Source organism: Elephantulus edwardii, unplaced genomic scaffold, assembly GCF_000299155.1.
Source record: "Elephantulus edwardii isolate Elephantulus edwardi_28Jun2011 unplaced genomic scaffold, EleEdw1.0 scaffold00048, whole genome shotgun sequence".
NCBI lineage: Eukaryota > Metazoa > Chordata > Mammalia > Macroscelidea > Macroscelididae > Elephantulus > Elephantulus edwardii.
The window spans coordinates 240520-255420 of record NW_006399798.1 but is presented as its reverse complement, the minus strand read 5'-3'; the positions used below and the strand labels follow the sequence as shown (position 1 = coordinate 255420).

General features: G+C 46.5%; 1 protein-coding gene across 1 annotated transcript in view; it reads right to left on the bottom strand.

Annotated features, from left to right (window-relative positions):
* B3GNTL1 (UDP-GlcNAc:betaGal beta-1,3-N-acetylglucosaminyltransferase-like 1) overlaps positions 1–14901 on the bottom strand; it is a 136892-nt gene that overhangs the window by 2484 nt on the left and 119507 nt on the right. The window contains exons 7-8 of the mRNA XM_006886301.1: positions 11694–11789; positions 2490–2614 (exon numbers count right to left, since the gene is read on the bottom strand). Of these exons, the coding sequence (XP_006886363.1) occupies positions 2490–2614; positions 11694–11789 (221 nt within the window). The remainder of the gene's footprint in view (positions 1–2489; positions 2615–11693; positions 11790–14901) is intronic.

Sequence of the window (14901 nt, the reverse complement as noted above, 5' to 3'; positions counted from 1 at the left end):
GTATTTCACCTCGTGTCCAGGGTCCGCCACGCGTGTCTCTGTTTCTGGCCGCTGCCTCCTGCCCTGGGTCCTACATACAGTATATTCAGGATGCTGCTGCCTATTCTGCACATCCCCTGAGAGCACCTGTCAGGAATATTCACCATGACCCTGGTTTGGATCAGCTTAAGCCTCATCAGTATCCAGGGAACAGTTTCTGGATGTGACTGTCAGCAGCTGCCCACAGGGTTTCTGGGAAGACCTTGGGCCCCCACACCAAGGAAACTCCTTAGCAGTGTGGTGGAGTCTGACCAGCACCCTGGGGCACGTTCCTTTCTCCTGACGGACAAAGCCAGCTCTCCATCTCCACACAGGGTGAGTGCCACCAAGTCCTCTAGCCACTGCCTGGGTCACTCCTGAGTCCATGTGCACCCTGAACAGTAGGGCTGTGCACCCCAGAACCTTGGACATCACAGGATACTGCTGTGCACACCCCAGAAAGAGGACAGCAGATTGTTCAGAGTATCCAGCACCTCTGGTTGGTCCATGCCTGGCACCCAGGGAGTAACCAGCACTCCTGGTCAGTCAGACCTGGAGCCAGACACCTGGAGAGGTGGCCCGCACAGCTGCCCACTATGGGGTTTCACTTCTCCCTTGTTCTGCTCCACAGAGAAGCTGAGGAGCTTCCTGCTCAGAGGCCCACTTCACTGGTATTTGTCTCTTTAAGGTTTAAGGCACACAGGGTGAAGCTGACAGATTCAAAGCGTGGTGGTCAGCAGAATCTAATGAGCGCAGGTCAGGGTAGTCCACACCCCCAGAGGAGACGTCTCCTGTTTCTGTCACCTCAGTCCATTGCAGAACGGCACACAAATGGAATCTGCTCACTCCATGCCTTGCCTCCATCCCTAACAAGGCCTCACACCGCCCATCCTGTCGCTGGATTTAGCAACTGTCCCCTGTGCTACTGAAGCCTGTCTCTGCCTGTTGGACCTGTGGCTTGATCTCTACTGTAGAGTCTTCCTGACTTTCCTGCACATGTGACAGTGGACTCAAGACAACATGTAGGTCTAGGCCTGCGGGGTCACAGTGCGGGCACCAGTCTAACAAAAACGGGGCTGTGGGGCTCTGAAAGTTCGAGTCCTCATGGCCCCATGTCTTTGCCAGATTTCTCCATGTTGGCATTCAGGGAGTGTGCTGGGTTCCATTGGCACTTCTCAGAGACTCTCTCCCCTTCTCGTCTGCCCAGAGTGCATCCTGCAGGCATTCTCCTTTGTTGGTGAGAGTCTGCTTTGAGCATTCGGCTGTTTTCACTGGCTTGCAGGGATTCTTTCTATGTCCTCCTACAAGTCCTTTGTCAGAGTGGTTGTTGTTAGGTGCCAGTGAGTTGAATACAACTCATGGTGTCCCTGTGAATAACAGGTCTGAGCCCTGTCCTGGCCCGTGCCATCCCCACTACCTCTGACACGCCTGAATCCATGGTATCAACCCACCTGTTAAAGGTCTCTCTCTCTTTCCCAGCATGACGACATTGTCTAAGGACTGGCCCCCTGTGACAGCATGGCCTCTAAGCAGCACTCTGACTGCACCTCTGACAAGTCAGATTTTTTTAATTTTTCTTTTAATTCCTTGGGATAATCAATATTCTTTGCTGACACCACAATTAAAAAGCATCAGTTCTTTGGTGTTCCTTACGTATTGTCCAACTTTTGCAACTGAAAATACCATGCCTTGGGTTAGGTGAACTTTAGTCTTTAAAAAGATGTCTTTGCTCTCCAGCACTTAAATCCTTGGCAGCAGATTTTCCCACATGCAACATGCCTTTTGATTCTCAGTTGCGGCTACCATGGGTGTTGATTGTTGAGCCAAGTAAAATGAAACCGTTGACAACTTCAGTCTTCCTTCCATCTGTCATGATGTTGCCCATTGGTCCATTTGGATTGTGACTATGTCCAGTCTGTGGTTTGTCTACTTATTTTTCTAGTGCTGTCTTGAGGTGAGCAGATATCTTTAATCTTATTTTTGAGGTCTGATTCATCAGTCTTTAAATGGTGCGTGACGTGTTATTTCTGCATCTGTTCACTGCCACTGTGAAGCTCTGAGGCCCATCACTAGCTCCCCAAGTGGTCCCAGTGGCAACAGACACCCGTTTTTCCATAGGGATGTCCAGGTGTCCATTTGGTGATAATCTCTATTGAGGAGTTTTGCAGACTTTGCTGAGAATCATCTTAGGGGACAGAGTGAGTCTCTTTCTGGATTCTTACTGTTTTACTCAGCTGTTCTTGCATTGCTCTCTTATTACACTTTCTTGTTTCCTGCTGTTTTCCCCTCCTCACCCTTATCCCACCTCAGTGGACTGTGCCTTGCAGCCCTCTTCCTCCCTTTGCCCCCATGCCTGCCATATGGTTCACCATCCCCAAACCCCCATCCCTATTAAGCCCCCAGCCCCACTCTTCTGTGCCCCTCTCCCCTGCTCCCTTCTCAGCACCCCCAGTCCCCTGAACCCCACTCACTCAAGCACTGTGTGTGAGGCAGCCTGTGCATGGTAGCGGTAGAGGACGAGGCTGTGGTCTACACGGACTATGTGGCCGCCCCTGCGAAGATGCTCCTGGAAGAACAGCAGGTCCTCGGGCACGCCCTGTAGGAAGGCTAGCTTAGGGTTTGTGGGGTGGGGGAGGGCCCAGTAGGGGTTAGGGGTGTGCGGGGAGAGGGTGGGTTAGGGCTGGGTGGGGAGGGGTAACAGGAAGGGTGGGAGAGGAAGAGTGAGGGGGAGGGTTTGTCTAGGTTGAAGGGCCAGCTTGGGCCTCGGGTCCCTGGCAGCCTGGGCTTGAGGTCTTCCCGCTGGGAGCCACAATGCCTTCCTGTAGTCTCACAAGTGGGCTTGGTAACAAACCCTGTCCAGGACTTTCTGAGTAAGCGCTGTCACTCTCGGGCAGCCTGGGTAGTAGCCACACTCTCCCAGAGGGAGCTTGGAAAGAGGAGCTACCAGGCTAGAAGCTCGGCCAGGCCCCACAAAGGATGTCCACTTGGGCACACTTGCCCTTCCAGGATGAGCTGGGTTCGGGGAGGCTGGACACGCAGCTTACTCAGCAGGGCACTCTGCAGTCAACACCACGCTTCCCACCACATAGCAAAAGCCAAGTTGAACAGGGAGAACGGTAACTGAGTTAGTGCTGGGCTTGCTCTCAATCACAGACTTGCCTATGTTCCCATCTCTTCCCCTGAGAAGGGTCAGACCTGGAAGGCAGGCATTCAGCTAATCCAGGCATTGTAGGACTCAGGAACATGCCCTACAGGAGTAGCCTGGGCACCTCTAGGAATTCCTTCTTAATAGCCTGCCAAGAAATGTCAGGCGCCATGGGAGAGACCCCATGTCATCTTCTAGAGGGCAACCATCCTGAAAAGGCTGTTTTTGATGATCAAGTGTCTAACCAGACAGATTTCATATTGAAAGAGAAAAACTGATGGCTTATGACATTAATCAAGATGGATTAATAATAACTGGTGACTGGAATGCAAAAGTCAGAAATAAAGAAGACGGTCTAATAGTTGGAAATTACAGGTTTGGTGACAGAAATGAGGCTAGAGATTAAATGATTGTTACACACTCAATGATTTATTCACTGCAGATAATGTTTTTAAATCATACAAGTGGTGAGTATATACATGGACCCCATCTGTTGGCAGTATTTGTGGAAAGAGTCATTGGAGAAGCTCAGTATTAGCAGTCAGGACTAGGCCAGGTGCTGACTGTCATCAGTTGCTCATGTGCAAGTTCAAATTAAATTTGAAGAAAATGGAAACAATTACACAAGAACCAAAATACGATTTTGAGTCCATCCCATCTGAATTTGAAAACTCTCTCAAGAATAGGTAAGCCTTAAACACTAATGATCAAAGCTCAGATGAGTTACGGATTACGTCAAAGATATTATCCATGAAGAGAGCAAAAGATCATTCATTGTAATGATAGAGGAGGAAGAAAAGACCAAAATGGATGTCAGAAGAAAGTCTCAAAATCGCTCTAGATTGTTGTCCACAACAAGACAAAGGTAAATAATCCAAGTGAAAAATGGGCACAGGATATGAACAGACACTTCACCAAAGAAAACATTCAGATGGCCAAAAAGCACATGAAGAAATTTTAAAATTCCCTAGTTCTAAGAGAGATGCAAATCAAGACAACTATGAGATATCATCTTACCCCAGGAAGAATAGCAAACTTTAACAGAACAGCAAACAACAAATGCTGGCGAGGTTGTGGAGAAACTTGGAACCCTTATTCACTGTTGGTGGGAGTGTGAAATGGTGCAACCACTGTGGAAGGTAGTGTGGCGCTTTCTCAAAAAGTTGCAAATAAAGATACCATTTGACCCAGCAATTCCACTACTAGGAATATACTCCAAAGAGACCATAACTGCCACCCAAGCAGATATACGCACACCCATGTTTATTGTGGCTTTGTTCACAATAACAAGGAGTTGGAAACAAACTAAGTGCCCATCAACAAATGAATGGATAGAGAAGCTGTGGTATATTCAAACAGTGGAATACTATGCTGAATTGAAAAATAAGGATCTCACGCAATATTATTCAAAATGGGTGACCCTGGAGGACATTATCCTGAGTGAAATATCTGTCAAAAAAGGACAAATACTGCATAGTGCCACTGTTGTATAATGGGACTGACATCGGGGTTGGGGGGGAGAATGAGAAAGATGGGATAAATAATGTATACTGCATTGAAACAGATGAAGGAAAAAACTGTTTAAAAGGGATATGTGATTAGGTATTATTGTCATGACCAGAGTCCAGAATGAAGGCTGCATAGTGGAGTGGACCTGGGGGGAGGGATTGATTGTAAAACAATGAAATAATTTTTCTTTTGCTTTTCAAAGAGAAGAGTGTACTGGGGGAAAGGGGTGGGCAGGGAGAAAAGTGCAACAATGAATGAATGGAAATCCAAAGTCTCTGTAAATTTTTATTAAAATAATAAATGTTAAAGAGGGAAAAATCACTCTAGAGTATTAAGAAGTCTAAAACAAGTGGAAGAGATGCTGAAGTAAAAGAGCTGAATAGAACATTTTTTTAATGCGTGTACCGTCAAATTGGATTTGACTGGTACAGGAGGCGACTGTTCCTCCTTCTTCAGCAGAGCATCTGGTGGATTTGAACCATGCACTTCTGGGGTTGCAGTGCAGTTTCCTGCCACTAGGCTGAATAGAACATTTTGAAGGGCCGCTGGATAAGACAAAGCAGAGTATTATAACAGAATGTGCAAAGAGCTGGAGTTGGGAAAGAAAAAGGAAAGAACTCACTCAGCATTTCTAAAGTTGAAAGAACTGAAAAACAAATTTAAGCCTTGAGTTGCAATAGTGAGAGATGGTATGGGCAAAAATCTTGGTGATCCGGGAAGCATCAAAAGAAGATGGAAGTAATACGTAGAGTCACTGTACCAAAAAGAACTGGCCAACACTGAAATATTTCAGCAAGTACCATGTGTACAAGTGCCAATGGTAATGAAGAAGTTTAAGCTTCATTGAAAGCATTACCAAAAAATAAGGCCCCAGGAATTGATGGGATGCCAACTGAGATGTTTTAAATGACAGATGCAGCCCTGGACATGCTCACCAGTCTGTGCCAGGAAGTTTGAAAGACAGCTACTTGGCCAAGTGACTAGAAGAGATCCATATTTGTTCCCCTTCCTGAGAAAGGTGGTCCATCAGTATGTGGAAATTATCATTAATATTACGTGCATGCAAAATCTTGCTGAGGATTATTTGCAAACATCTAGAACAGTACATCGACAGAGAACTTCCAGATATTGAGGGTGGATTTAGAAGAGGCCTTGACACCAGGGATATCATTGCTGATGTCAGACAGATTCTGACTGAGAGCAGAGAATCCAGAAGAATGTCTATTTGTGCTTTATTGACTATGCAAAGGCATCTGATTGTGTGGATCACAACAAATTATGGCTGACCTTGAGAAGAATGGGAATACCAGGACACTTAATTATGCTTATATGAAACCTATACATAGACCAAGAAGCTATTGTCCATATAGAGCAAGGGAACACTACATGGTTTAAAATACCTAAAGATGTGCATTAAGGCTGTTTTCTTTGCCATACCTATTCAATCTGTATGTGGAACAAATCATTCAAGAAGCTGGACTTTAGGAGGAAGAATGTGGCATCAGGATTGGTGGAAGACTCATCAACAACCTGTTTTACAGAGGTGACACAACCTTGCTTCCTCAACGTGAGGAGGACTTGAAGCACTTTCTGTAGAAGTTAAGACTATAGGCTTCAATATGGGTTACATCTCAACATCAAGAAAACAAAAATCCTCACTGTTTGACTTGAGAGAAGATCCATAATCAACAACCTTGGTACCAGTAGTCAGGAAATCAAAAGATGTGTGTTGCACTGGGAAAGTCTGCAGTCAAGTATCTCTTCAAAGTGCTGCAGAGCAAGGTTGTCAGTTCAAAGACCAAGGGGCATCTGATCCAAGCTGTCTTTTCAATCACTTCCTATACATCAGAGAGTTGGACAGTGAAGAAAAATGACAGAAAAATCGAGTTTATATTGTGGTATTGGAGAAGAGTCCACTATCCATGGACTGCCACAAAAACCAACATGTATGTCTTGGAGAAAGTGAAGCTAGAGTGCTCCTACAAGGGAAGCAGGTGAAGAAACTTCATCTTACAGTCTTTGGGCACGTAGCTAGGAGGGGCTAGTCCTTGGGAAAGAACATCACGCTGTGAAAGCAGAGTTTGTGAAGGAGGGGAAGACCTTCCGTGAGATGGATTGTCACTGTGACCTTAACAATGGCCAGGTGTGGCAGAGGTGAGAAGATGGCACAGGATGGGGCAGGGTTCAGACCTGTTGTTCACAGGGTCATTCTGAATCATTGCTGACCCGGCAGCCAAGGCCCCATCTAGAGGCCAGCTCTGTGCACCTGCTCTTCTCTTATTCTGCCTCTCTCCTAAAAGTGCTGAATGATCATGAGATCCCCCTCACCCTTAACCTAGCCTATCAGGACTCCTTCAGAATCTTCCCTTGCTGAGACAATTGGGAAGTTCATAAAATACCTGCTTTTCCCAATCCAGTTCCTGTCTTCAAAATGTGTGTGTGGTTTGTTTGGTTTTTTTCTTAGCAGGTGGCAGCACTATTTTTCCAGTTAACAGGAGGGCTCCTGGAAACTGAGAAGATGGGGCATGGCCCCAAACCTTCCTGCAGGTCCTTTTTCACAGAAACAGTTGAGGCCATACACGTGTATGCCATCACCGTGTGGACAAACTAATTTCCAGCTGGGCAGCCAGTGCCCAGGGCCTCAGGGACGGGGCATCCAGGAGAAGTGGGGAACAGGGTGTCCAGGAGAGGGGGATGGAAGACTAGGAGAAAAGGGATCAGCATCCAGGGGAGGTGGGTTGAGGCATCCAGAAGAAAGGGGGATGGGGTATCCAGGAGGAGGGAAATGGAGAGTCCAAGATAGAGTATGGGGCATCCAGGAGAAGGGGTATGAGCATCTAGGAGAAGGGGGGACAGGGTGTCTAGAAGAAGGGGGATGGAGAGTCCAGAAGTTTGGGGTGTCCAGGAAAAGGGGAACAGGGCTTCCAGGAGATGGGGGTGGGGCATCAGGAGAAGGGGGATGGGGTGTCCAGGAAAAGGGTGACAGGAGAAGGGGACAGGGCAGGTCCATCTGAACACCACCCAACAGTCCTAGGAAGGAAGAGTGTTTTTTATTGTGAGGAGTTCAGAGGGTAAAATGGGTACTTTCCTCAGATTCAAGGGTCTCACGAAAGTAGAGCAACATGGGCACTTAGAATTCAGAAACAGAATCCAAGATTGCCACCCCCAACAATTCCATGCAAGAGCTGCACGTCACCACAGTACCACAAGGGAGCGGTCTTGAGCTGATAATTGTGTGCCCCATAGACCAGCACAAGAAACGACAAAAGCCGAGTTGAGGGGCGAGGGGAAATCCACATTTCTGTCAAGAAACAGCGTGCTGCATCTGTGACACTTATCTCAACACAATGTCAGGATGTGGGGGAGAAGCATCTGAAAGACAAAGTCAACAAAGACAAAGCTCTACCTCTTCCCTAATGAATGAGGAAGATGATAAACAGAAGGTGACATTACAAGGTCCTTCAGGAAAAGCAGATTTGAGTGTAAAAATTTGAGAAAAAACTTGAAAAATTTTCGAAAATAAGAAAGAAAGTGAAGATGATATTAAAAAAGTAAAACAGGATTACAAAGGAAGTTTTTGAAATGAAAAACAAAGAAATCTAACCAATACATAACTGGAGCCTGAACTAGAAAAACAAATCAGATATGTAATACTTTAATCCAAGAAAATATTCGGAAATGAAAAAGGATCTGACTCAAGGGGGTAAAAGGTTGACTATCTTTAAGATAATTCTAGTAAGAGTAAACGTTCCAGGAAAGAGATCCCATACTGAAATCAGCACCAGCCTTCTCAATAGCAAAATACAAAGCAAGGAAAGGATGGACCGGTGCCTTCAAGAAAAGACCATTCCATCAACAGTAACTAATTATACAATATATATGAATGTATGAAACATAATATAAATGAAAGGTTGTACAAGATACAATGTACATGAATGAAACAAATTATTGTATGAAAAGAAATTTTAAAAAGAAACAATGATAAAGACAAAATAAAGGATCTTCTAGTCAGAGAATAACAGACTCTGAAGGTCAAAAATTTAAAGAACAGTGCAACCCCCACTGCGGGGCTCCTCATGGTCAGCATTTAACTGCAGCTTTAACCATGACAGGGACAGAAGGAGGAGAAGCACATATGGATGCTGATGTTGTGGCACTCTCAGATAATAATGCAATAGAAAAAGGAAAGAAAATAGAATAACGTCACAGACTGTCACATAGGTAACACATAGGATTCAAAACACTTTAAAAATAGGCAAGAACTGACTATGAAAGGTTTGATGAGAAAACATGAGATGAAGGCATGAAACCCCGTTCCTGTCCAGTTGGCCGACTCCTGGTGAACCACTGGGTTCCAAGGCTGTAACTCTGTACAGGAAGCGGCTGCTCATCCCGTGGCACGCACGGTAGATGCAGACCTTTAGGGGAATGCAGCAAAGCACTCTCTCAGTGGAGTGAGATAAAGGGGCTACAGACAGCCACTAAAAAAAAAAAAAGTATCCAAAGTGCTAAATAAAGACCAGAAGAATGTCTATTTGTGGTATAGTGACTGTGTGGATCCTAACAAATTATGGCTAACATTGAGAAGAACGAGAATTTCAAAACACTTCATTGTGCTCATACAAAACTTAGACCTAGACCAAGAAGCTGTTGTGCAAACAGAGCAAGGAAACTCTACATGGTTTAAAATGAAGAAAAGTGTGTATCAAAGGTTGGATTGTCTTTTTATACCTATTAAATCTGTATGCTAAGCAAATTATTGGAGAAGCTGGACTCTATGAAGAAGAATGTGGCACCAGGATTAGATAAACACTCATCAGTAACCTTTGCTACGTAGATGTCAAGTGCTTACCATAGAAGATCAAAGACTATGACCTTCAATATGGATTACATCTCAATGTCAAGAAAACAAAAATTCTAACCAATGGACTGATAGGCAACATTATGACAGATGGAGAAAACACAAACTGTCAACTTCATCTTACTTAGATCCACAATCAATACACTCGGTTCCAGCAATTGGACCATCAGACGATGTATTACACTGGGAAAATCTGCACTCAGGGACCTGTCCAAATTACTGAGGAGCAATGATGTTAGTTTGAGGACTAAGGTACACCTGATGCAGGCCATGGTCTTTTTTAATTACTTCCTCTGCACCTGAGGGTTAGATAACGAATAAGAATAACAGAATTATTTATGCCTTTGAGCTGTGGTGTTGGAGAAGAGTGCTGAATATCTTATGGACTATCAAAAGAAACTGATGTGTCTTGGAGAAGGTACAGCCAGGCACAGATGGTAATGTTTTGTCTTGTGTACTTTGGGCATGTTATTAGAAGAGGATGTTCCTTGGAGAGGGCTATCATGCTTGGGAAAGTGGAGGGTTGGTGAAAGAGAAGACCACCCTCAAGCCGATGGACTGACATAGTAACTTGCAATGGGTTTGAGTATGTCAGTGATTGTGAAAAGGGCACAGGCTAGGACAGGGCTCAGATCTCTGTTCATAGTGTTGCTGTGAGTCATACTCAACTTGATGACACCTAACAACAGCAAATAAATACCAGAAGAGTCAGCAGGTTTTCAAGCTGGACAACCCAGCAGGGTCTCCATGCCTCAAACATCAGCATCAGCTTGTCTGCAGAAGGCACATAGGGGTCAAGGTCTGGTCCAGGTGAGCTCAGCGAGTCCCTGAAGTCATCTGGGGCTTTGGACTCAGTGGTGACCATGGAGAGCAGGTTGGTTATGGCTGAGGTAAGGCCTGGAGTGGCACAGGCATTAGGCTGGGGTTCTCATGGTCCCCATGCAGGAAGGAAAACCAAGGCACACTACCAGCCACTGAGCATGAAAAGGAGTCTCCAGTACCCTAGGAGTAGAGGGGCATCTAAGGGTGGCAGGTAGGCAGGTGTGCTGGGCACCATGCGGGGAGTCCTGTGGGCCATGATGGTGTCTGTCTCAGCTGTGCACAGAATGTCAGCATTCAGGAGTGTGTGGTAAACGTGCTGTTACTGTTGGCTTCTGCCTGGACCTGCCCTGCCAGCCTGGGTGTCCACTGGAAAACCCAGTCTGTCCAGCTGTGCCCAGGTCCCCTGCTGCCTACCTGGTTTCCTTCTTGCCCACTGGTGACTGGGTCTTACTGGGTTATCAGAAGTGAGTGGTACGCAGGGAAGCCTCTGTCCCACATACATGGCCTCGTCAAGAGAAAACTATTAGTTCTCAGAGCCCCATTAAGGGAAGTTGGAGGGAAGATAAGCTGATCAAGTTAAGATTTGTTTTTCATGAGGAAGTTTACACCCTGACTCTCCACCGATCAGGAGTACTGAGGGATAGTCACAGGTAGAGGTCAGGGGCCCCACACTTCAGCTCCCAGGAACCCTTTCCTGGGAGCACAGACGTGGATGCCAAGGCTGCATGGGGCACTACTCCACTTCTCCAGGCCTGCAGGGGGACACCCTGCTTTTCCAGATGGCCATCCTTCTAGTCATCCTGGCCTTTCCTCCCACTACAGCTCTTTGGCTGCTGTAGTTCACCTGGACTCAGCAGATTTGACTCACATCTTCTCTTCTGCTTTTAGCAAGGAAAGGAGGTGAATGTCTGTGGGCACAGCTTGGGGGGGGGTGTCTCTGAGCTGCAGACATCCTTAGGGTGGGGCTCCAACTTGCAGATAGAGCTTGTGGGGGGGCTCTGACCCGCAGACACAACTGGGGGGGCTCTGATCCGCAGACACAGCTGGGGAGGCTCTGACCCGCAGACAAAGCTGGGGGGGGCTCTGACCTGCAGACACAACTGTGGGGGCTCTGACCTGCAGACACAACTGTGGGGGCTCTGACCCGGAGACACAGCTGGGGGGGCTCTGACCCGCAGACACAGCTGGAGGTGTTCTGACCTGCAGATACAACTGGGGGGCTCTGACTTGCAGACACAGCTTGCAGGAGGGTGAGATGCTGTGAGGGCAAGACTTAGTGAACAAAACCCGTCCCCTTAGACTCCTCCGGGCTTTAGCACCCCCTACCCCAGTACTCACCTGCCCGCCCTCATCAAACCAGCCTACATGGGAAAACCATGCTCTGGAGCAGAACCAGGTGGGCATGATCACTGTGGGGCCGTGTGAGGTGAAAACCTGTAACAGGAGAGGTGAGTTAGCAGAAAAGCTCACAACAGACAACCTGCAGGTTGTTCCCACCAAAGCAGGACAAGCACACTAAAGAGTTCAAGGAGCTAGACTCATCCTCCCCCAGGTAACAGGGGAGGAGGGCCTTCCCAAGGTTAGACATCAATGTCCAGACACTGACCAGCCCAGCCCAGTTCTCCTTGTCTGTGTTGATACTTGCTGTTTGTCCTAACACCCTCTGCCATTGATAAAAATGTTATTTATAAACTGTTGTTGTTATGTGCTGTCGAGTCGCTTGCGACTCATAGCAACCCTATGTACAACAGCCCTAAACTCTGCTCTGTCCTGTGCCAATCGCACCGTCTCAGACACAACCATCCCGATTACCCCAGTCACTGAATCCACCTTATAGGGGGCCTTCCCCTTCTGCGCTGTCCCTCCACCCTACCAAGTATGATGTCCCTCTCGAAGGACCTGTCCCTCCTTGCTACATGTCCAGAGTATGTCAGATGGAGCCTTAGAATCCTTGCCTCCAAGGAGCAGCCCGGTTTGACCCTTTCCAAGATGAATCTGTTTTCCTAGCAGTCCATGGTACCCTCAATACTCTTCTCCAGCACCACAGCTCAAAGGCGTCAATTCTCCTTCTATCCTCCTTAGTCACTGTCCAACTCTCTGATGCATAACAAGGAAAAAAGAAAAAAACAAACCTATCTACACACCAGCTCTACAAGACACATCACCTTCGCTTGGAAAGCACTGCCACTGAACTTAAGAGACAATGGTCATGTTATAAGAAACTGTCTGAAGCTGATGTATTTGGAATCACAGAAGCCAAGGAAGCTTCATATATAGACTATCAGATCAAGGACAGGACAATGGGAGATGGATGTTGAAGAGAGTGGGTAGAAGTGGATGGGTATCCTGGTGGATGGTGGAGCAGGGAAATAAGTGGGTAGTAAAGACACGTGTGCCAAGAGCAGGGACAACACTGATACAAATGGTTAACTCCACAGGTTGTGACCATTCCTTGGGTATGAGCAGGTGCAGGTGTGAGTGTGAGAGGGTGGGAATGGGTGCAAGCAAGTGTGCAGGTGGAGTTGTGAGAGGGTGTGCATGAGTGAGTGAGCTGATGCAGGTGTGAGCAGGTGGAGTGGTGCAAGAAGGTGCAGGTATGAGTGGGTGTGAGGAGGTGTGAGCATGTCCTAGCAGGCGGCGCAGGTGTGAGCAGGTGTGGGTGTGAGTAGATGGGGCAAGTGAAACAGGTGAAAGTAGGAGCTGTCCCTGCTTCTGAGCATTCATAGTCCTCCGGTGTCGCATTCCAGCAAGACAGAACTTGTCATAGCACACTCAGAACCCAGTCCCAGACACATTTGGAATTAATTTATTTGAAGGTGCGTGGGTCCTGTGTTTAATCTGCTGCCATGTGGAGATTATCTGTGGAGAGCTGGGTGGCAGCAGGTGGTGTCTGCAGGTGGCCGCTTCTTTCTGGTCCATCTCTTCCCAACAGAGTATCTGTTCAAGGTGGAACTAGCCCTTCTCCTGGGGTGTCTGTTGAGGTCACTCGGTGGGTGGGTTTTGCTGTTTAGTGAGAAGGTTTATAGCTGCACATTTTTAATAGATGTGAGGTCTTTCAGATCCTCTATTTCATTAACACATGATTTCCTGGTTTGTTGCTAAGCTGTTGAATTTACTGGGTGTTGTCCACAATATCTCTTTACTGCTTGAGCAAGTGTACAGTCTGCAGATGCATCACTTCTCTCATTCCTGACAGGATTAATGTGTCTAATAATTTTATATCTCTGGAGTAATATATGACCATTTGACTCAAAATGCCCCATGCCGGTCCATCTCATCTCCCCAATGCCTAGTATGTCAATGTTTATGCATTGCATTACTTTCTTAACAATATCTTATTTTCCTACATTCATGGTTCTCACGTTCCATGTTCCAATCACTAGTGTCTGCTTACAACAGTTCCTCTTCCTTTGTATTTCCATACTTGAAAGTTCTACCTCTGTTGCCCTCTCTGTTAGTTTACATGTGTTCTGTTCTATATGGGGTTTTCAGAGGCTTGCTATTTCAGAAGTGGATGGCCAATCCTTCTTCCTAGTCTGTCTTAGCCTGAAGGTATATTTAGAGGAGTATCTGACAGACAAGCAATTTATAGAACAGTGAAAGATAAATCCCTCATTGTGGAGTTAACCATTAGTTACAGTGTTGTCCCAACTGACTGGAAGAGATCTATATTTGTTCCCATTCCAAAGAAGGGTGACCCCAAAGAGTGTGGAAACTATAGAACTATATCATTGATTTCACATGCAGGCAAGATTCTACTGAAGATTATCCAAGAATGACTGGAACAGCACATCAGCAGAGAACTGCCAGAAGTCCAGTCTGGGTTTAGAAGGGGTCTTGGTACTAGGGATATTGTAGCTGATGTTAGATGGATTTTAGCTGAAAGCAGGGAATACCAGAAGAATGTCTATCTGTGTTTCATTGATTATGCAAAGGCATTTGACTGTGTGGATCATAACAAACTGGGGCTGACTCTGAGAAGAATGGGAATCCCAGAACACTTGATCGTTCTAATGTGAAACATATACTTGGACCAAGAGGCAGTCGTCAGAACAAAGCAGGGTAACACTCCATGGTTCAAAATTGGGAAGGGTGTACGCCAGGGATGTGTCCTATCTCCATACCTTTTCAGCCTGTATGCAGAGCAGATTATCAGAGAGGCTGGGTTCTATGAGAAGTGTGGCGTCAGGATTGGTGGAAGATCTATTAACAATCTGCGTTATGCAGATGACACAACCCTGCTTGCTGAAACTGAGGAAGACCTGAAATGCTTGCTGCATAGGGTCAAGGACTGCAGCCTTCAGTATGGATTGAGGTTCAATGTCAAGAAGACAAAGATTCTCACCACTGGGCCAATAGGCAGCATCAGGATGGATGGTGAAGAGATTGAGATTGTTAACAATTTTAGTCTGCTTGGCTCAATGGTCAACACTCTTGGCACCAGTAGCCAGGAAATCAAAAAACGTATTGCGATGGGAAAGTCTGCTGTTAGGGACCTCTCCAGGGTACCGAAGAGCAATGGTGTCTCTCTGGAGACTAAGGTGCG